General features: G+C 41.7%; 1 protein-coding gene across 7 annotated transcripts in view; it reads left to right on the forward strand.

The window, feature by feature from the left end:
* The window catches only part of RIPOR2 (RHO family interacting cell polarization regulator 2), a 215711-nt gene that overhangs the window by 155533 nt on the left and 36686 nt on the right, over positions 1-23492 (forward strand). For 6 of the 7 annotated variants that reach the window (XM_082637875.1, XM_082637871.1, XM_082637876.1 and 3 more), the window contains exons 2-8: positions 2885-3011; positions 6731-6886; positions 7620-7698; positions 9166-9189; positions 12005-12058; positions 15667-15816; positions 19257-19320. In XM_082637875.1, the coding sequence (XP_082494001.1) occupies positions 2885-3011; positions 6731-6886; positions 7620-7698; positions 9166-9189; positions 12005-12058; positions 15667-15816; positions 19257-19320 (654 nt within the window). Of the gene's footprint in view, positions 1-2884; positions 3012-6730; positions 6887-7619; positions 7699-9165; positions 9190-12004; positions 12059-14666; positions 15563-15666; positions 15817-19256; positions 19321-23492 lie in introns of those variants that run through there. The other variant, XM_082637872.1, reaches the window with a different exon arrangement.

Below are 23492 nucleotides of genomic sequence, written 5' to 3' on the forward strand. Positions count from 1 at the left end.
CCCTTCCTGTTCCCAGTGGCATCCATTCAACACGTAAATGTAATGAAAAGCATCTGAGGATTTTATCCATCCCGAAGCAATTTACAAACTCAGAATCCAGGACAAACATTTGTTTTGTTCTTACGAAGCTTTCTTACCTATTACTGAAAAGGGGGAAGAAGGAAAATTATTTCACTCTCCAGTTCTAATGTTTAATTCATTTAACATTTAAACTTTGCAAAGAGAGGCTTATTTAAGTCTTTTTAAAAGTTGGACATTTGAGAAACTGTAGCAGATGATTGTAACTGAAGTTTGAACATTTTCCACCAATTCAGCATCATCCTTTTTTTCTTTTCTAGGCAGAGCATCAGAACCATCTGGGGTCCTTTTCAAAATCCCAATACACAGGTCCATACTAGTTAAGTCAGAATGCCTGGGAGTATGTGAAACTACTGATCCAGTGGATAAGAGAAAAAAATCTTTTTGGTTTAAAAGCATAATCTCTAGGAAGTACAAGACAATAACGCAGTTAAAATAGTTCAAATACTTTAAGTCTTTTCCCTGTGACCAAAGAACGCCATGATGCAACAGACCTGTTGAACAATAATTTACAAAATGAGATACAATACTAATTAAATTTGCCAAATTGAGACTTTGAGGTGGGTTTTAGGTTATAAAATTATTGAGCACAGAAAGAACATGTTTTCCTGATATTTATTAAATTTTCTGGATCTTTTTCTTGATATTTATTACGTTTTCTTGATATTTGCTATGTTTGCATGTGATACAAAGATAGCACAGGCATGCTTTATGAACCTAAGAAGGTTTTTTTTTTTTTTTTTTGGTTTGCGGGCCTCTCACTGTTGTGGCCTCTCCCGTTGCGGAGCACAGGCTCCAGACGCGCAGGCTCAGCGGCCATGGCTCATGGGCCCAGCCGCTCCGTGGCATGTGGGATCTTCCTGGACCGGGGCACGAACCCGTGTCCCCTGCATCGGCAGGCGGACTCTCAACCACTGCGCCACCAGGGAAGCCCAAGAAGGTGTTTTTAATGAGAACTAGACAGACTGCTTAGTAAGCAACAAAGAACACTTAAGAGAACCTCATTAAGGATTTATGTGGATCATGGTTATTTTTGAAACTTGGGGGTGGGGGGAAGTAACCAGAAAGAGTCTTATTTGCACCGCGTTTTGTCCTGCCATTCGTGCACTGGATATTAATTTTATTGCACATGCATACTTCTACGTCGTTACTTTTAAAATTCTAGAGAATGTTCCAAAACTTAAGCCTCCCTGTCCCCATCCCTAGCAGGACTGGGTGGGATGCCTGTCCTACCCAGATCAAAGAGCAACCTGTTGCTCATTGCAAAGCCTCTTGCCAAGTGAGTCAGCTCCTGTACCCTGCAAGAATGCATGCTTGCTTCCTCAGAGCTGCTCTCTCCTGGGGTGGGTGGGGAGGAGGGGATTTAGAAACCCGCAGCCTCATGGGGAAGGGGGCTGTTTGTTCTCTCTCTGGGGAAGTAACTCACTCAAACCTCCTCCCTTGGCTGAGCTGCTTCAAATAGCTTTGAATAGGGCCCAGTGAAGGGCTTTTCCATTACATCTAGATGGACTACAAGAGTGTTTTGCTGCTGTTTTTTAGCTTTACTTGCTTGCTTGCTTGTTTGCTGGGTTTTGTTTTGTTTTGTTTTGTTTTGTTTTTGCGGTACGTGGGCCTCTCACTGTTGTGGCCTCTCCCGTTGCGGAGCACAGGCTCTGGACATGCAGGCTCAGCGGCCATGGCTCATGGGCCCAGCTGCTCCGCGGCCTGTGGGATCCTCCCGGGCCGGGGCACGAACCCGTGTCCCCTGCATCAGCAGGCGGACTCTCAACCACTGCGCCACCAGGGAAGCCCACGTATGAGAGATTGTACAGTATTTGTCTTTGCTGGGTTTTTAAAGGGCAACTATTGATGCTATTCGTGGCTGCCCACCTTGGAAGTCTTTAGTCTGGACAGCGGCTGTGTCCCCTTTCTTCTGCTAGCCCGTCCCCCTCTCTGGACTGAGGTTACCTGCTAAGACAATGGTATGTGCTTTGACTTCCTGATCTAAAGGGAATAGAATTACCTAACTGTTCTAGGGCAGCCCTTTGGGGGAACTAACCTCGGGCTTCTGTCCAGCTGAAGTTGTATTTTGACAGCGTGTTTTGGTCAGTGGTGATGAGTCTTTATAAAAGGTGAGCTAACGACTGACATAGGCTGTGTGTGTGCCTTCTGCTGTATTTTCCCCTTTACCTTTCTTGCCTCTCCTCTTGTGTTCTTATCATAACCTAGATTATCACTACTTCTGTGAGCGCTCTCTGTGCTCTTCTTTTTTCTCACTGCCACAAGAGCAGCACGATCTTATCTTTCAAAATGTACTTAAGGGTAGAAAAAGGGAGAACAAGTTTAAGTAAGTTCATCTCTCACGAAACCTGGTGTCTTTAGCCTTGTGACTTCTAAGTGTAGAATTCCACCCTAAGACTGGACTGTGTTTTGAATGTCACGCAGAACCTATCTGAAACTTGACTTGGCCTATTTGTGTGCTTTTGCTGTTGCTATTGTCCTAAATGGAGGGAAACATTCCAAAGTTTTTGCGTACTTTGAAGGTTGAACCTTGTTTAAAAAAAATAATCCCTGAAGGAACCCTAAAGTAACTGATAATGGTGTGTTATTTATATTTATTTACATCTTCATGTGTTTCTTCAGGTTCACCTGAGAGCTGAACCCTTTGGCTTAAAAAGAACATGTAGGAGGAAAGAAGTCTTACAAGCATCTAATGGCCTCATGACTCACCTTTCCTCATGTCACCTCCTATTATCGTTGACAAGCTTAGCGTGTTTTCTGTTCGAACCTGCCTGTAATTTGCCGTAATCTTTCTGTTGTCTTATAGGACTACCAGCCAGACTCCCAGAAATCATGTTGGTAGGATCCCAGTCCTTCTCGCCTGGAGGGCCCAATGGGATCATCAGGAGCCAGTCCTTTGCGGGGTTCAGTGGCCTTCAGGAGAGGCGATCCAGGCAAGTTGTGTGTGGTTCTCTCCTGGGACGCAGCTTGAGAGGATGTGAGCCTTGGTGCTCTGAAGAGGGTCCGTATGCATGTGGCCTTGTCAAAACACACACCTGTGTTATTTTCATCTCTTTCATGAAAAAGATGTAATGTTCCCCAAATTTCTATCAGTTAGAATTCCTCCTTCAAAGAAGATTTAGGACAAGCTAGCAATATATACGTATAGCTCTCCCTACCGCCACCCCATTTCTTTCAGATCTTTTGATGCCTGTTGCCAAAATGCCTCCAAATGTTTGAACCCATTTATCCTCTAACCAGTAACAACAGATTTACCTTTATCCACACATCTGTTGATACTGAGCATTTTCTAAAAATCTTTTCCAGTCTTTTATGTCATCCCTAACGAGGTTAAATGTGCTTTCATAAGTTTACTTGTCTTTTGTATTTATTTTGGGAATAACCAGTGCATTCACATCCATTGCCTATTTTGGGGGTGGATATTTACACATTTTCTTACAGAACAATAAAGGCTTTTTATATATATCCATTGTAACACCATATATTGTAGTCTTTTTCCCTCTAATTTGAATTGCTGCCTTTTTTTTTTTTTACCTTTTGACCTCCTTTACCCATTTCTTCTATCCTGCCCACACTCCCTGCCTCTGACAGTCACCAATATCTATGAGCTTGGTTTTTTGTTGTTTTTCTTTTAGATTCCACCTATGAGAGATTGTACAGTATTTGTCTTTGTCTGACTTACTTCACTTAAGTATGATGCCCTCGAGGTCTTTCCATGTTGTCACAAATGGCAAGATTTCATTCTTTTTTATGGCTGAGTAATATTCCTCTCTATATATAATGGAATATTATTCAGCCATATATATATGTATCACAATTTCTTTATCCATTCATCCATTCATTGGACACTAGGTTGTTTCCATAAATCTTGGCTATGGTAAATAGTGCTACAATGAACATGGGAATGCAGAAATCTTTTTGAGTTCATGTTTTCATTGTCTTTGGTTAAATACTCAGAAGTGGAATTGCCAGATCATATGGTAGTTCTATTTTTAATTTTCTGAAGAACTTCTATACTGTCGTCCATAGGGGCTGCACCAATTTACATTCCAAGCAACAGTGCACAAGGGTTGCCTTTTCTCCACATACCTGCCAACACATGTTATTTCTTGTCTTTTTGATAATAGCCATTCAGGGGTGAGGTGATATCCCATTGTGGTTTTGATTTGCACTTCCATGATGATTAATGCTGTTTAGCATCTTTTCATGTACCCTTTGGCCATTTGTATGTCTTCTTTGGATATGTGTCTGTTCAGATCTTCTGCCCATTTTTTAACTGGGTTGTTTGGTTTTTGCTATTGAGTTGTATGAGTTCTTTATATATTTTGGATATTAACTCCTTATCAGATATGATTTGCAAATATTTCCTCCTATTTAGTAGGTTGCCTTTTTATTTTGTTAATGGTTTCCTTTGCTTTTCAGAAGCTTTTTATTTTTTAGTTTGATATAGCCTTACTTGTATAATTTTGCTTTTGTTGCTTTTGCTTTCAGTATCATATTCAAAAAAATCATAGCCAAGACCTGTGTCAAGGAGTTTACTACCTATGTTTTCTTTTAGGAGTTTTATGGTTTCAAGTCTTACATTCAAGTCTTTAATCCATTTTGAGTTAATTTTTTTATATGGTATAAGAGAGGGTCTAGTTCTATTCTTTTGCTTGTAGCTGTCCAGTTTTTCCAGCACCATTTATTGAAGAGACTATCTTCTCCCCACTGCATATTATTGGCTCCTTTGTCGTAAATTAACTGACCATATATGAGTGGGTTTATTTCTGGGCTCTCTATTCATTCATCTATGTGTCTGTTTTTATGCCAATACCATACTGTTTTAATTACTATAGCTTTGTAATAGAGTTTGAAATCACCCCACACCCCTTTGTGAAGCACATTCCATTGTATCCAGATTTGGGAGATTATTTTTGGTATGAAGTTACGTAGTCGATAAAGACTGACTCTGCAGGCTGACTCTGGGGAGCAGATGTCTTTCAGACACAAGCTTGGGTATGTTAGTCTTCAGTTTCCCTAGAATCTCCCCTCATCTAAAATAGGACTTAGGGCTTCCCTGGTGGCGCAGTGGTTGAGAGTCCACCTGCCGATGCAGGGGACGCGGGTTCGTGCCCGGGTCCAGGAAGATCCCACATGCCGCAGAGCGGCTGGACCCGTGAGCCATGGCTGCTGAGCCTGCGCGTCCAGAGCCTGTGCTCCGCAATGGGAGAGGCCACAACAGTGAGAGGCCCGCGTACTGCAAAAAATAATAATAATAATAAAAAAAATAAAATAAAATAAAATAAAATAGGACTTAGAGGAACTCAAGAAAGAGAACACAGGTAGTGAAATAGGTAACATGGAATAAAGTTCGTCCTCAGTTTTTCTGACATGATAAAGATCTTACATTCTTAGGGGTCTTATGTGCTTTGACCTGTATTGTCCCCTTTGGTGCACACGGTAATGGCAGAGGAAAGTAAGAATTAACCTGGAAGGTGCACAGCAGACACCTACCAGACTCGGAGGTCACGGCTTTCCACTCAACAGCTGGGTCAGTGAGTAGTCTGGCCTCTGAGCTTCCTAATCAGATCAGTAGTTTGGGTTTAAGTTACCAGGTGTCCATCTTACCACTGTAAGCTGCCTCCCTGCCACTAATAGGGATGTTGAGTTTCATGTTATACCTAAACAAAATTTACTCCATAAAAATAAAGCTTAAGGGAATTCTCTGGCCGTCCAGTGGTTAGGACTCAGTGCTTTCACTGCTGGGACCCCAGTTCACTCCCTAATCGGGGAATTAAGATCCCACAAGCCTCTTGGTGCAGCCAAAAAATAAATAAATAAATAAATAAACTTTTAAAAAGTCTATTCATCCATCTATGTGTGCTTTTCTTTACTTTAACACTACAGACATACCTTAGAGATACTGCAGGTTTGGTTCTAGGCCACTGCAATAAAACAAATATCATAATAAAGCAAGTCACAAATTTTTTGGTTTCACAGTGCATATAAAGGTTATGTTTGCACTATAGTCTATTAAGTGTACAATAGTATTATGTCTAAAAAAACATTGTACATACCTTAGTTAAATACTTTATTGCTAAAAAATGCTAACCATCATCTGACATACAGAGTTGCCACAAATCTTCAATTTGTGAAAAAACACAATATCTTTGAAGTGCAATAAAATAAGATGTGTTTGTATACAGCATTAGCCCTTTGTCATGCTTATGGCCCTTTATTTAAAAACTATTCATTCACATCCCAGTCTAATTTAATAGATGCTTATGCCTGATGTCACATAGTGCACATATTTTTTTAGCTGAATTACATTCTTCTGCCTGTTCATTATTTCCACCTAGAAGTGTTTGTTCTTGGCTTCCCATGAGGTTTCAGTGATGTGACATGCTTTCACTCAGAGTGTACATTACCTGAATCCAGGCTTTGACTCTGGGTAACTGCTGCCCAGCAAAGCTTCCAGATTTCAGCAGTTAACTCTAATACCACAAAACTAAATGAAGGATGGCTCAGATCTATTAATATACAAGGGAACGTTACCTTCCCCAAAAGACACTAACACAAACACAAGATGATTAGAAGGCATTTCTTTGGTCAGATCGTTTTGGATGCCCAAGACTCAAACAATTTCAGCTTTTCTTTTCTCTTTCCATAGATGTAACTCCTTCATTGAAAATACCTCTGCTCTCAAGAAGCCTCAGGCCAAACTGAAGAAAATGCACAATTTAGGACACAAAAACAGCAGCCCTCCCAAAGAGCCTCAGCCTAAAAGGGTGGAAGAGGTCTACAGGGCTTTGAAAAATGGACTTGAGTAAGAACATCAAACCTAATAATGCACTGAAACCTTTTTCCTTTCTAAAATGCTCAGGAGGGTCAGAAAAGCTAGTCTTATGAGATAATTTTAGAATGTCTATTTCTGTAGTAGGTGTTTTATTACTGCGCCATAATTGAGGAAGCCTTAAATGAGTCCCAAAGATATGAACTTGATCGGGTTTCCATATCATAACCAAACACTGAAGGAGACCTGAAATAGTAATATGTTTATATTTAGCTCTGTGTAATATTGTATTTTACTTAAACACTGGTAGACAGGCATATCTGTTTTAGAGATTGCTGAAGAAGCATTCTAAAACCTTCCTGAGTATATTATAGCAATGATTTGTCCAGATTAAAACTTCCCTAGTATGTGGTGAGATGCCTACTGTCAGTGTCCTATGGAACTAGATAGAATTCTGTGAGCCCAGATCCAGGACTGACTCCAGAGTTCCTCCCGTTCCCTCCACATTGGTTTTTCTTTCCTGCTATGCCAGCCTCATAGGGATTCTCCTTTTTGACTATCTGGATAGTATCAGATTCAACTGCTAGAGCTTTCAAAATGTGGAGAGTTTAAGAAAATGCAGAGCCTCTTCCCTGCCAGCTCTGTGCCCCACAGAGCAAGGTTCAGGTTCTTAATGCCCCCCCTTTAGAAGGGAAAGGTAAGCATCAGCATCAGATTCCACTTGACAGTCACAGAGTTCACGATCACGTCTCTCTTATCTTTGCAGTGAGTATCTGGAGGTTCACCAGACAGAGCTGGACAAGTTGACAGCTCAGTTAAAAGATATGAGAAGAAACTCTCGCCTGGTAGGTACCATCTAATCCTTAGGGTGTTAACACAGTGGGTTTGTTTGTTTGTTTGTTTGTTTGTTTTGGCTAACTTCTCTTACTGGATAGACATGGGGACGAGGAAGAAAGTTCAAGAAAAGCAGATCCAAGGGACAAAGTGCCATGTGCTTCCTGATGTTTATTTTAATGCTTAATATGTTCCAGTATTTTCCAAGCATGTTTATGCAGACAAACTTTGTAATCAGGAAAAAATACTTTAAAAAAGCCAACTCCCTATACTCCTCTTCCCAAGTAATATAAGGAAATGAAAAGTTGGGGTTTTCCTACCATATTGTTAGTACAGCATTTGGAACCCAGAACTTTCCTTTATATCCAATTTTTTAAAATTGTAATGGGTCAGTGATACCTGATAGGAAAAGGAGGCTCAAGAAGTCATTGGTATAAAAAATCAGAGGAGTCCTTGAACCAGTTCAACTACACACTGTATTGTTGGAGATGCTTGCAAGTTTCCTTTACTCTAATGAATTGTGAGGACTTGTCTGCTTGAAGAGGTGTTTCTAATGATTTTACATGATTTTAAGTTCTAAATGATATTATGCCTTAAAGTTTTAAGGCATCAGAAAGCCCAGGAAAAGTCTACATATACGAGGTACACATATACATGAATAGCTGTTATCTTCTTTTTTTAAAAGATGTTATCCTTTTCAAAGGCTTAGAGAGGTTAAAGCCTTCATAGAAGTTAAAAGTTTTATATTCTAACAATATTAGAAGATAAATTGCTCCCATTTATGTGGAACTCAGTGTGGAGTGGCCTTCAGAGCTTTTGAATGTCCCTAGCAGTCCTCAATGGCAACAAATGTTCCTCCTTGGAGAACAATGGCGTATAGATGGAGGAGCTTCCAGCAGGACCTCATGTTCCATAAAAACCCTCCTGATGGGGGATGTGGGCTTAGTGTACTGATTATACTGTGATATTGTGAGCACACAGGAATAAACTTGCTTTAAAAACAATTTGTGAAAAGCTTTCACCACTCTCAAGGGCTCTTCTTAAATGCCAATTTTTTTGTGTTTAAACAGGAAGGCAAGTCTTTTTTAAACACATATACTCACTGCTACTTTTTATGTTAAAAACATTAAAAAAAATTTAAGTGGACGTGAATTTATGTGTCCCTCACTATGTAAGAGAGGAGAGCCCAAAGCAAGTGAACATCTTAAGGCTCCCAGAAGGCAGAGAGGACTGGGTAGAATTCTGGAGGCACAGAGTATAAATAAATATTAGCTCTTAAAAGTATTCTTACTATTATTTAAAATAACCCAGATTTACTCTTTTAAAACAAATATCAAAAAGTCCAACAGATATTATGAGGCTAATCATTATTTCACTGATAGTGCAGAAATGCAGACAAAATCCTTCAATTCATATCAGTAACAGTTTTGAGGAAGATGTGTTTTAATCCAGATACTCTTTTTTTTTTTTAATTTTAGGGTGTGCTGTATGACCTAGACAAGGTAAGTTATTGTCTTGTGTTGGGGAGTTACTGGGAAATAAAATCCTTCATCCTTGAGGAGAAGTCAGTGATCCTTGCTTAGGTACAGTAAGATCCTAGAGAAATGATGATTTTTCTAATCCTAGAAAAGTTCGTGCTTTTATCTAATGAGGATGATGAATAAGTACTATGATCTACAGACCCAATAATGTGTTTAAGGTCACTTTTGTAAAAAAAAGTCACCTGGTTGCAGGGTTTCCCAGTGTGCTGGTTAAGTTTAAGAATTTCACAAGGGTTTGAAGGTCCTTACCTGTGTTCTCTCTAAATGGGAACTATCATATTTCATCAAATGGAAGACCTCTTTGACTGGAAAACACATCATTATCTTATTTGCCACTAAGAAAAAGAGTGATTACAGCTACACTCTGACACAGTTCTTTCTTTTCACTTAAACTATGTATCTTATACTTAGTGACAAAACTCTCTTAGGCCTATTTTAAACGTAGATATATTTTTTTAAGTTATATATGATGCTGTCTTTTCCACACCTTTCTGTATATACAAGACCTTTAATACGGAATCATATTCAGTGCAATCCCTATCAAACTACCAATGGCATTTTTCACAGAACTAGAACAAAAATTTTCACAATTTGTATGGAAACACAAAAGACCCTGAATAGCCAAAGCAATCTTGAGAAAGAAAAACGGAGCTGGAGAAATCAGGCTCCTGGACTTCAGACTATACCACAGAGCTACAGTAATCAAGACAGTATGGTACTGGCACAAAAACAGAAATATAGATCAATGGAACAGGATAGAAAGCCCAGAGGTAAACCCATGCACATATGGTCACCTTATCTTTGGTCAAGGAGGCAAGAATATCCAATGGAGAAAAGACAGCCTCTTCAATAAGTGGTGCTGGGAAACATGGACAGCCACATGTGAAACAATGAAATTAGAACACTCCCTGACACCATACACAAAAATAAACTCAAAATGGATTAAAGACCTAAATGTAAGGCCAGAGACCATAAAACTCTTAGAGGAAAACATAGGCAGAACACTCTATGACATAGATCAGAGCAAGATCCTTTTTGACCCACCTCCTAGAGAAATGGAAATAAAAACAAACAAATGGGACCTAATGAAACTTAAAAGCTTTTGCACAGCAAAGGAAACTGTAAACAAGACGAAAAGACAACCCTCAGAATGGGGGGAAATATTTGCAAATGAAGCAACTGACAAAGGATTAATCTCCAAAATTTATAAGCAGCTCACGCAGCTCAATATCAAGAAAAACAACCCAATCCAAAAATGGGCAGAAGACCTAGATAGACATTTCTCCAAAGAAGATTTACAGATTGCCAACAAACACATGAAAGGATGCTCAATATCACTGATCACTAGAGAAATGCAAATCAAAACTACAATGAGGTATCACCTCACACCAGTCAGAATGGCCATCATCAAAAGATCTACAAACAATAAATGTTGGAGAGGGTGTGGAGAAAAAGGAACCTTCTTGCACTGTTGGTGGGAATGTAAATTGATACAGACACTATGGAGAATAGTATGGGGGGTTCCTTAAAAAACTAAAAATAGAACTACCATATGACCCAGCAATCCCACTACTGGGCATATACCCTGAGAAAACCATAATTCAAAAAGAGTCATGTACCACAATGTTCATTGCAGCTCTGTTTACAATAGCCAGGACATGGAAGCAACCTAAGTGTCCATCAACAGGTGAATGGATAAAGAAGATGTGGCACATATATACAATGGAATATTACTCAGCCATAAAAAGAAACGAAATTGAGTTATCTGTAGTGAGGTGGATGGACCTAGAGTCTGTCATACAGAGTGAAGTAAGTCAGAAAGAGAAAAACAAATACCATATGCCAACACATATATATGGAATCAAAAAAAAAAAGGTTCTGAAGAACCTAGGGGCAGGACAGAAATAAAGTTGCAGATGTAGAGAATGGACTTGAGGACACAGGAAGTGGGAACGGTAAGCTGGGACAAAGTGAGAGAGTGGCATGGACATATATACACTACCAAATGTAAAATAGATAGCTAGTGGGAAGCAGCCGCATAGCACAGGGAGATCAGCTCGGTGCTTTGTGACCACCTCAAGGGGTGTGTTAGGGAGGGAGGGTGGGAGGGAGAAGCAAGAGGGAGGAGATATGGGGATATATGTATATGTATAGCTGATTCACTTTGTTATAAAGCAGAAACTAACACACCATTGTAAAGCAATTATACTCCAATAAAGATGTTAAAAAAATACTGAATCATAGTATAATCTGTTTGCAGATATTTAAAGGGTAGTTAAATTTAACGCATGTGATAATATTTATAACTCAAATGGAAGAGATGACACATAACCAACTATGATTATCTTGGGGCGTGCACAGACAGTTGCAGTTGTAAAATGCACCCCATTTCAGAGACATTAAAATGGGGGGGGGTGAGTTCATATTTGAGTTGATAAAATGTTATTATGAAGAAACTTAAGTATACTCCAATATGATACTGTCCTGCCAGAAATCCAGTGAATTCCATTTGGTTGGCCCCTCTTAATGTTAAACATAAGGATTCCAATAGCTAACTCAAGTTTATCTCTCAGAGTATTTATTCAATATTTTTTTAAAAAATACTTTCTAAGTTGATAGTAGAGGATCTTTAAAGTAGCAACAGAGATAGGAGGAAAGGGGAAATAGTTAACATCTTCTGGTACTTTTGAGTATGAGATAATAAAGATAGCCACACAAGTCTAATCAGTGAAACTGTAAATGGCTGTACTTTTTCAAATTTCTTCTTTTATTCCAGCAAATTAAAACAATTGAAAGATACATGAGACGCCTGGAGTTTCACATCAGTAAGGTAACTGACGTTCCTCTTGTCTTTGCCTGTTTTTCAGTTCTCAGTCACTGATCAATACACCTTTGGCCTGAGCATAGCCTCTAGTCCATGGAGAATTTCTTATCCAATTGACTCCTAAGCTGATTAGCAATTAAATCCTCCAACAGGCAGTAAAGTTGTAGAAAAAAAAATAAGAATGGAGAGCCTGATTACCTAGCACATTGTTTACTCTGCTTCAGTTCAACGGATATTTATTAAGTGTTTCCAGTGCAGACATGCACAGTGCCTGGTAGAGGATACAGTCTGGGTGTAGTCTGGTTAGAGATACGATCAAACCAAACTGACCTACAAAAATCTTCACACTTGCCTAACTTTACATTCAGGTCCCACATACAACTTGGTACCCTCATAGCCTTCTTCATGAAGGCCTTTAAAGTACTTAACAACAGCTGTCATGTAGCTCCCTCAATCGTTCTCAAGCTCTTAGTTCCTTCCACTCTTCTTCACATGGCTTGGTTTCCAGATTCCTTTTCATCCCCATTGCCCCCCTCTACATACACCAGTTTGTCAGGGTCCCTGACATCCATCCCTGAACCCTACAAATAGTTGACTAATGGTCCCACCAGCCTAACATAGAGTGGGACTGTCCCCCCCACCACCCTGTTCTGGACGCTATCAGGCAGTATCAGTACAACCTAGAAACAATGTCCCTTTGAGGGCAGCTGGATCACACCATTGGCAATTCCTGTTCTTATCTGCACCCATCATCCTGTGTGCCAAGTGGAGAGACTGGAGGTTTTAGCACTTCTCTCTACTAGTGGTCAGAAGCCCCAGGTTTTAGTCCCATCTCTGCCACGTACTCGCTGAGCTATAACATCTGTGTGCACCTTGGCTTTCCACTCCATGCAGTGAGGCTGGAGGTGCACATAGTCAATCCAGATGATCCTAAGAATCCTTTCCAGTTTCAAATCCTGTGGTGATCTAAGCATATGTATATGCTACTGCTGTTGAACATTCATTCCCATTCCCACTTTGAAAGATATTTATTACCTTGGCAAACCTGAAAGTGCTTCTATTTCTGTTCAACTCAGTAAATAAAACAGGGACTTCCCTGGTTGGTCCAGTGGGTAAGACGCCTCCCTCCCAGTGCAGGGGGTCCGGGTTTGATCCCTGGTCGGGGAACTAGATCCTGCATGCAGGCTGCAACTAAGAGTTCGCCTGCCACACCTAAGAGTCTGCATACCACAACTAAGATCCGGTGCAGCCTAAATAAATAAATAAACAAACAATGACATCCATTAGAAGATATTTATGTGGCGGGCAAGCTTTGAAATTACTCGGTTTACTTGGAAAAATACCAAGAAAACAATTAGTATTAGGTAAGAGAGTATTTATCCATCTTGTATCCATCATTGTAAGATACAACAATCCTAGTGGTTATTAAAGGTTGGTAGTCCTCTATCTGCAGCATCTTATGGACGGATCCCTAACAAATCCTAACAAATGATATTTCATTGATTAATCAGTTTATTTTGATGAGAGCCACTGCTGACTTATAGGTAAGACAAATTCTTGCCTACAGGTGGGCCAGTTTCTGCTTAGGTGAGTACATCGTTATCCTTTATTCTAAAGGTTAACTCCATTTGGCTAGGGTAGATCCATATTTAAATGAAAACAAGGGTAAACTTTTCTTTAAATGCAAAGTAGTCTACTAAGTCGTTAGGGCTATACCAGTGGTCCAGTTAGCAGTTTCCTTGTTGAGAGGATTACAGTCTTTGGACTACAGTGGGGGAAGGGCTGAAGGGACAGTCCCCCAGGAGGCCATATGGGTGAAACAGCCTGGCCTGCATCAGAAGAGGTACCAGCTCTTGTGTTCCTAAGTCTCTAGGGGACCTGCCACATGAGAATAATCTGCACTGTTTACTTAAAATTTCAGACGCCTCACCTATCCCTCACCTGCTGAATCAGCATCTCAAAGTGGGGCCTGGGCATCATCATTTTAACAAGCTCACCAAGTGAGTCTTAGCTTAGTTTTAATGTATGGAAACCACCCTCTATGCCAGTCACCCAACCAAAGGATCTTATCAGCAGATATGCCACAACCCCTTGGGTCTTATACCTCCCTCTTATTCAGAGACAAAGCCACCAACCCCAAAGAGGAAAGACTGTTCCTTCCAGAGTTTTGACGATTCCTCTCAGTGAAGTGGAGTGAATTGTTGAAGAGCAACAAAGAATCCTTTAACCAAGAGAGTCATTTTCAGTCTCTTAACTAACATTCATATGCTAAGTATCATTGACATCTGTAGAGAGAAAGCAACTATGGAAAATTGTACTATTAACAGGTAATAGTAATGCTTTTTAGTGATCAGCCAAAAGTTTGCCTTCAGAACAAAAGGGGAATGTTAAACCCTGAAGTCCATCATATTCACCTCTACCTTCTTCTGGTTCTACAACTGTAGCCTCCTTTTTTGAGGGAACAAAGTTTGTACTGAAATGAAAAATTCAAGTAGTCCTAGGTAGATAACTGCCTCCCAGAAAACATAATGTCTGGTGATATCCTTCTTCTTAATCTACCTGATAATTCCTGTAGTTAACTGTGGTTGGTGTGTTGATAATTGAAGATAGGACGAGAGACTATAGAGGTGAGTATCATCAGGAATAGCTGTATGTTTTCTCAGCCTCGGCACTATCGATATTTGGGGATAATTCTTTGTTGTAGGGGGCTGTCCTCTGTGTTACAGGATGTTTAGCAGCATCCGTGGCCTCTACCAACTAGATGCTAGTAACACCTCCCAGCTGTGACACTGAAAAATGTCTCCAGACGTTGCCAAATGTCCCCTGAATATCAAAATCACCTTGGATTGATTGAGAATCACTGCCTTAGAAGTATTAAGTGACTGTCAGGCTTATATAGTGAATATGATCAATAGCCATTTGCAATGGGTATATTATTACTTAAAAGCCTAAGTATAGAGGTATTGCAGAGAAATGTTCATTTCCATTCCTCCCGTTTACTTTTTTAAATTGTGGTATAAATTATATGCCCAAAATGTCACAGTTATTATGTTCAGTCTGTTAAGTTTTAACAGTCATGCTTCACCCTCATTTTAAGAATAACTTACCTTTGTTTTCTCTCTTCTGTTGGGCCACATCTTTACAAAAATCATTTTCGATAAATAGCCTTGAGTTCTTTTTTTAAAAAAAATCTAAATCTGGATGCGTGAATATCACCTTGTGACACTCTTAAAATAAAGTGATAATAGCCCAGTATAATGCAACGTCTTCACGTTGGTTTGAAACTGCATACACTCTTCCAGTGTTCGTTCCTCATATAAAAGACTCCTGTCTTCATTATCTAAACCTTGTCTCACGCAGTCCACCGTTAAGTTCATTTTCATTTTGTGTCATTTGAAAATAGAGCCCAGAGTAAAATCCGGTTTGAAATAGAAAATGGATCATGTGGCTAAAACAAAAATGATGGGTCTGTCTAAAAGGATGGCATTTCTACAAGATTCTCCTTTTGAGGTCAGAAACATAAAGTATCTTAAGCACTTAACAATGGCCAATGTCACTTCCTTCAAGTGTGACAAATATTTATGTCCCTTGTGTTTCTGTTTTGATTCTGGCAGGTAGATGAACTCTATGAAGCTTATTGTATCCAAAGACGCCTCCAAGATGGTGCCAGCAAAATGAAGCAAGCCTTCGCAATGTCCCCTGCCAGCAAAGCTGCCCGGGAGAGCCTGTCAGAGATCAACCGGAGCTACAAAGAGTACACAGAGGTATGTGCCAACCTCCTCGGCTGCCGACCTCCACCTGGCCCAATCTGAATTGTCGATACCTGCTAAGAACCAGGGGAATGGCACCCTCAACCTCATTCTACTCTTTAGAGAGAGACAATTTACTATTTGCCTGTCTTGCGTTTCCTTGAGGCCATCAGTGGAGCTGTTTAAAATGGCTCTCGGGTGGTTTTGTTGGTTGTATTTTTGTTTAGAGCTTTCTGTGGACTCCAGAGCATGTGACTTTCTGTTGTGAGCATCACCTGTCAAGCACTCACCTCCTAGAGCCTGGTAATAGGTTTGTTCTTGGGCGTGTAAATCCACAAGATTTTAGACACTGTAAAGCCATTCACTGACCAAATCTTATACTTCTTTATGTGTATAGTCTCTGCACAAATAGACTATGAATGCATGTTAAAAATTTCAGCAAATGAATAAGTCACAAATGCCCTGGTATTGGTCATTGAAATGCACTTCCAAATTCTCTAGTGTACAATCTAGTCTAGCTTTATGCCTGCAAACTGAACAGACCTTGTGGTTAAGATGGCTGCCCTGGATATTGGGTTCACCCACCTCCTGCCTACGATTATTTTATTGTAAGAAATTTCCCTTCTATCTTAAAGGAGGCAAGATAAAGAACCATGAACAGAAGCATGCTTTCCTGCTTTCTGACTGTCTCTGGGGCCCATACATATGACACAGGGAGGTCTTCACTCCTCCGGGGGTCACCCGAAACCAGTGCCTTTGATGAAATGACTGAATTATTAAAGTAGCACTTCTTACTCTCCCACGTGTCTTTGTTCAAAGATCCAATTTCATGAATGAAGTCATCGGCCTGATGAGGGTCTGCTGGACAATTCCCAGGGCTGAGCATCCGGTCTCAGCCCTGGGACGGGAGGGATGTCTTGGATGACTTGCTGCAGCATTGCTTCCTGTGTAACCCTCCAGCCCCGCCTCTTGTCTGAACCAAATTTGTCTTTTTCATGGTCTAAAACAGGGCTTCTTTCTCTCCATTTGGGAGAATGCTTTTTGAATGCATAAAATGAAACCCATAGGAATTCAAAGGAAACAAATTATATTGAAATACAGTTATTTCAATATTGTCAGTACAGTGATCAAGATATTTTTAAAATCAAATGTGTGATACAGTACAAGACTGCTGCTTTATTAACTCATCAAACTACAAGATTTAGCAGTGGCTCCAATAACTATTATAATTTGAAAGTAATGAAAAATAGAAATGATTTCTCAAGGTACCTGCAACAATCGATGTGACATGAACATAGATGTGACTTCTATCAGGTCTAAGTCACAGGTACTAGTCATACGGCTGCGGCGTGTTTTCTACGTTAATGATGTGTGGACGTTTTAGATATCAGTTAGCGGTTAGTGGAAATAACGATGTGACTTTTTTCCCCATCCAAGTTGATGGAGCACAGGTTAAGGATCTCTGGCTTCGAAGCAGCCCTAGTTCATGAGACCTCATTTCCACACATCTGTGAAATCAAAAGAGCAGTTGCCAAGGAAGGAGGCCGTTCAGAGTACACACGTACGAGGACTGAGTGGCAGCCCGTGCCCGTCCCAGAACTTTTGTAGGTTGTTTCAGAAATACCCCCTGGTGGTCAAGCACCAAGACATGGCATCATATGTCCTCACAAATTCAAAGACGTAGAGTGTAATTTCAGCAAGAGGAGAAAGAAGTCCAAGACTTCTGTAGCTTCCTACCTCACTTGACATCAAGTGGATTTGTATCTTCACATAACCAGGATTTTATCACAAAGAGGGTTTAGAAATAGATGGCTCTGGGTGCCTTTGCAAGAGCAGCAGTGTTCATCCATGGCTGCCTGGGTGAGACAGAAGGCAATTCTGACCATGGATGTCCTCAGCTGTTAAACTAGCTGCCCCCCAGGTTTTTCAAAGACACTGGTCGCAGTCCTGACATGCATGATAACATCGTTGATATACTTCTAGAAAGAGTAATGCATTCCTTCCCAGAGACACCCAGTGCTCTGAGGAAGAAAATTGGTTTACAAAACTGAGACTTTGTTTTCAAAACTTTCCAGCTGCACAGAACTCAACCTCAGGAGTTTTCCCCAGCTTTGCTAAGCTACTTGAGGTACCAACATTTAAGAGTCAGAACCTCTAGCTTGCAAATCAATTCTGAAGTCCTTTGCAAACAAAATCCAAATGGAAGCAGCCCCCGTCTGTGCTTACTGAGCTGCCCAGGCCATGGGTCCGAGCCCCTAGCCGGGATGGAGGAAGAACCTTGCAGATGCTGCCCTGGGGAGCAGGGATGTGTGTTTGTGTGTGTGTGTGTGTGCGCGCGCACGCGCAGGGGGGTGGGATGGGGACTTCTGCTTAGAACACCAGAGGTGGCATCGAAAGCTTAAACTGGCCATGCTGCAGAAGGGCCAGGCACTTTTCCTCTTGATTTCTGACTGCGATCGCTCTGTTTAGGTCCTCAGACACTGAGGAGGTAGGGTGCGAGTGGTTAGATATCTAACCACAGGCATAGATGGTGTGGCTCCTCTGCCTTTCCTGTTCCTCAACATTAGAGTGAGGAGAGGACGCTTGTCGAACCCACGAATCCTTTTGAGGGCCTCAGGGCATGGCAGCAGGAACTCCGCCTCCTTCACTTTGAGTACAGCTGAGCTCCCGAGCTCTTTTTGCCCCAAATTCTTATTAAGAAAAATTTCAGCCCTTCAGAAAAGTCAAGCCTAGTATGTTGAACATCATATACCTTTATTTAGACTTACCAATTGGTAATGTTTTGCCATATTTGCTTTTCTTCTCTTGCATACGCTCGATTTTTTTTCCTTTTTTACTCAGTCATTTGATAGTAAATGGTAGATAACATGCCATTTCACCCCATAAATATTTTAGCACAGATCCTTTAATGAAAACCTATGTAACATGTGTATCCCTTGCATAACCACACACCATGATCACATCTAAGAAAATTACCAGTCCTCCTATAGAATTATCTAATATCCTGTGCATTTTCAAATTTCCCTTATTTGGCCCAATGATGTCTTTTATAACTGTTTTAGTTTATTTACTTTCAAATCAGGATGGAGTCAAAGTTAACACATGGCATTTGGTTGTTATGTCACTTTAATCTCTTTTATCTAAATTTTTTTTCCCATAATTCTACTGCCTTTTTATAGAATCCAGGCCAGTTCCTTTAGAATCTCCCACATTCTGGATTTATCTGACTGTTTATGATATAACTTAACTTGGTCTTCTATGCTCTGAATTTCCGGTACACTAGAAGGCTTGCTTAGGCTTAGGTTAAACATTTTGTAACGATTTGCTACATACTTGTAACTCACTGCAAACAAGTAAATGCCTCCCATTTGAGCAGTGGTTGTCCACTGCTGTGAGAACATCCTGTGCTTTGAAAGAAATGTAGCCCTGACGCTGGTCTCCTGTGCTCTTCTTAGAACATGTGCACCATTGAAGCAGAGCTGGAGAAGCAGCTGGGGGAGTTCTCCATCAAGATGAAAGGTATTCTCCTTCCTCTTTTCTATAGAGAGTCGGGTGCCATCTCCGCCTAGCTCCTTGAAGTGTGACATCACACACTGTTTTTATTTTCCTTGCAAAGATATGGGGCCACTCTCTCTCAACCCTCCCCACTTATGTTAATTAATTAATTAATTAATTAATGTTAATGTATTGATGCTCCAGAACCTTCTCGTCCTGAGACTTGCCTACATACTTAAATATTTACTGTGACAGGATCTCAAACATACACAAACATGGAAGAATATTATAAGGAACTCCCATAGACCCATCACCTCCATTTAATAATTAGCAAGATTTTGCCACCTTTGCTTCATCTGTTTTCTTGTCTTTGTTTTTCCTTTGATGAAATACAACCCAGATGTGGGAGTCTCTCCCTGTAGACTGCGATGTGCCTCTCTTAAAGAATAGAGACCTCTTATGATAGGGACACCACAATGCCAAGTATTATCACTTCTAATAAAATGAATATGCCTTTGTTATGAATCCATTCCATTAGCAAATGACCTGGTGGTCTCAAAAGTGAGTTATACAGTTGTTCAAATCAGGATTCAAGTAAGGTCCATGCATTATCACTGGTCGTTAGATACCTCTTTTCAGTTTCCTTTCATCTAAAACAGACCCCTCCTTGTTTTTTTTCCTACCATTGACTTGTCATGTTGAAGCTGTTGTCACTGTTGTCACTTTCAACATGTTGTCACTGTTGTACAGAATGTCCCACGTTCTAGACTTGTCTGTTGGCTTCTTGGTGGTGTCATTTAGTTTGTTCCTTTATGCTCTACTTTCCTATAAACAACCTACCAACTTCTTTATTTTTAAATGTTTTTTAGTGTTAAACCCACATAGGACTGTGCATTTTCCTCTTTTTCCCAGTGCCTTTCTGGTGTTGACTCCAGGAAGTCCTACTCTGAAAGCATTGTTGATTTGTACTGCAAGCATCTTCAGAACAAAAAGAAGCTCTAGTTGTAGAAAACGGAGCATCCTTCAGGTGTTGTGAGATTTACATCTCAGTTGCTAACAGGGCTTCAGATGAGCAGCCATCACAGCGAGTCCATCTTCCTTCTGAGTTTGGGCCACTCACCCGCTCACCGCAGGGAGAAGGGCTAGTTTGTGTGCCTTTCCTTTTCTGAGGTTTCTTAGCAGCTGGACCCCTGGGTTGCTAATGGGGATTTAATCACCCTCTTGTCTACTTTTTGCCATTAAGGGAGTAGAAAAGGGGTGCTTTTTTTTTAAGTGCTCAACAGGAGAGCTTAATTGTCCAATGAGTCACCTAACTCAGGAGGCAAAGTTTTCCGTCAAGTGTGATGCCCGTGGAGCTGCTCTGGTTGAGTGTACCTGCAATCAACATGACCTTGACCCTCAGCTGCCCACACGGCTGCGTTCTTCTCTCCAGCAGATCCCGTAGTGAATCAGTCTGTTATTCAGTATGAAGTCTCAATACTTACTTTACTACTGAGGCGGGGCATCTGTGTTTTTTCAGTTTTTTAGGTCCATTCTCTTCGCTGTGGGTGCTCACCGAGTCAGTGGTTCTAAAACCACTCAGGCCCTGCCCCCATCTCAGCAAGTCAGGGCGGGGCCCTGGCACCAAGGAGCTCCACAGCTCTCTTCCCAGCATTCTCTCATCCTAAGGCAACGGTTACAATGGGAAGCTGTCCTCTTCCCCGTTTCCCTCCCCCAAGATAGGTGGGTGGCACCCTTCAGGTATATTTTTCATCCTCGGGATGATTCTGTCAGCAGCCTGCTTCTGGAAAACCACTGCCCTGAGTCAGTGTTCAGCAGAAAACACTTCTCTCTCCTTCCCCTAACTCTTGGGCACCCTCCACGCAGGCTAGCACAGTCTAGGGTCTTACAGCTGAGAGAAATTCCCATCATGCCGTCTTCTCCCTGTTAATACAAGCAGTACCGTATTTCCCCTATTTCTGACGCTCACTATTATCAAACTCACCAATTTGGGGTGAGTTGGTGATTTCCCCATTTTGTCGATGGGGAGCGGGGTTAAGTGACTTGTCCCAGAAGTCACACAGTACGTTGGAGTCAAACTTGAAACTGAATTCCAGAGCTCGTGGCTCCTAGTGCATTCCTGTCCCCCAGCCCCATATGAGGAGGGAAGTTCTAACAAAGAGGAACAGATACTATAAACTATTGCTCAAAAACTGTTCTCTTAGGGCTTCCCTGGTGGCGCAGTGGTTGGGAGTCCGCCTGCCGATGCAGGGGACGCGGGTTCGTGCCCCGGTCTGGGAAGATCCCACATGCTGCGGAGCGGCTGGGCCCGTGAGCCATGGGCACTGAGCCTGCACGTCCGGAGCCTGTGCTCCGCAACGGGAGAGGCCACAACAGTGAGAGGCCCACATACCGCAAAAAAAGAAAAAAAAAAAAAGTTCTCTTCTATGGGACGGTAGTCTTCCACCCAGCCACACAGGCACCCAGGAGTGGGTGGGAGGAAAGGGACACCCACCCACCAGACCTGGACCTCAGGCCTGAGGGTCAGTGAGAATGCTCTGGGGGCCCTACCATCTACCGGGGGGTCCGGCTGCCCAGCTAAAGAACAGCTCTGGTCTATGATGGGCTGTCATGACGGACGGGCTCAACTTCCTGCCCCTCTTGCTCTTTCATCTCTACCCTCAATCTTGTTCTCTCTGTCCTGCCCGACGGGCTTCCCTGGCTTCTGTCTGGGTTCAGGGTTTCTCCCAGGGGGGTCACTCAAACCTGCAAGTGATCCTCCTTTTTCATTATTGATTTATCTCACTTCCACTTTCCTAATCTAACATGAAAACTTGAACTATTTCTATGAAGCCTTTCAGGGGTAACACCCCCGTGGAAAAATCTTCCTCTCTCTTGATAAAAGGAAGCCTCTCAGGCTGCCAAGAAATCTTGCATCTTTGCAGTTACCTACTTTCTTATCTGTTATTCATTCTGGTAAAAAAAAAAAAAAATTACCACCCCCAACATACATAGTGACATAAGCTGAGGATCTTTCATAATATCCTCAGACCTGGGAAGCCAGCTAGCTTCCTCCTGCCACACCCTTCCCCAACACACAGACAGCAATCATTCTGTGGGGTTTTGGAGGGGCGGGGTAAGTGATGATGGTAAAGACAGTTGAGCCTGCTGTTGGCCAGGCTCTTGGCTGCATCCTAGTGAATGGTCTCTGGCCTTGACTTCCACACAGTCTACTGGAGACAATGGTTGCATGAGCCAGTCTAATCTAATTCCATGGAATAAATGATCTACTGGATCAATAATGTGGCCAATTGCTTCGATGCCTGGGGGACAGGGGGGGTGTGGCGGGAGGGGGTGCAAAGGGTGCCACCCACCTATCTTGTGGGAGGGAAATGGGGAAGAGGAAGGCTTCCCGCTGTAACCTTTGCATTAGAATGAGAGGACCCTGGAAAGAGAGTTGTGGAACTCCTTGATGCCAGATTTTGAAGAGGGTCCAACGCCAAGCTAAAGAGGGAGCACTAGACCCATCCACCAGTTTGCAGATGGAAAGACGTGGTCTGTTACAGAAATACTACTTCTTCTCCCAAGTATTACCTACTTCGTATTAAGTTCCAGGCAGTGTGTATATCCAAAAGTCTGTGTTGGCACCTGCAGCTTTTCGGGCAGGTCCGGCCTTGGGAGAGGGGACATCTACCAGGGAGCTAGTAAATCTGCATTATTTATGCCTGGTCCGTAAATCAGTCAGTCCTGTAATGGGAGCGCCTATCTATTCAGCTGTCTGGCTGTTTTCCTTGCAGTAGAAAGTGTCACTTCCTTAGCTTCAGAATCGCTATCCCCCCCCGGTGCTAAAATTGTCATGAATATCCAACCAGCATTTTCTCTGTGTATTCGCTGCCTGCCAACATGTGTGATCTTTTTTATCTTTGGAAAGGAAGATCCTCACAGAACTAGAAAAAAAGGCGGCACATTCTTCTGGCAGAATGGTCCCTGAGCAAAAGAAGAACAGGGTGGGCGGCTGCAGACTGTAGCATCTGGGCCTTCCGAATGAGGTCATGGAAGAGCTGTTTTATCAGTAATAGATGTTTACAGTAAAACATCCACAAGGTGCAGGAAGATGCCCCACGGAGATTAAAGTCCCCTCAGCCCCTCCACTTCCCCATGCTCATCCCTGGGTGCTAACCCCCATGATGGTTTTTGGAGTGGCCATAATGAAAGCT

Source organism: Mesoplodon mirus (genome assembly GCF_964341445.2).
Source record: "Mesoplodon mirus genome assembly, chromosome: 12".
NCBI classification, from domain to species: Eukaryota; Metazoa; Chordata; class Mammalia; order Artiodactyla; family Ziphiidae; genus Mesoplodon; species Mesoplodon mirus.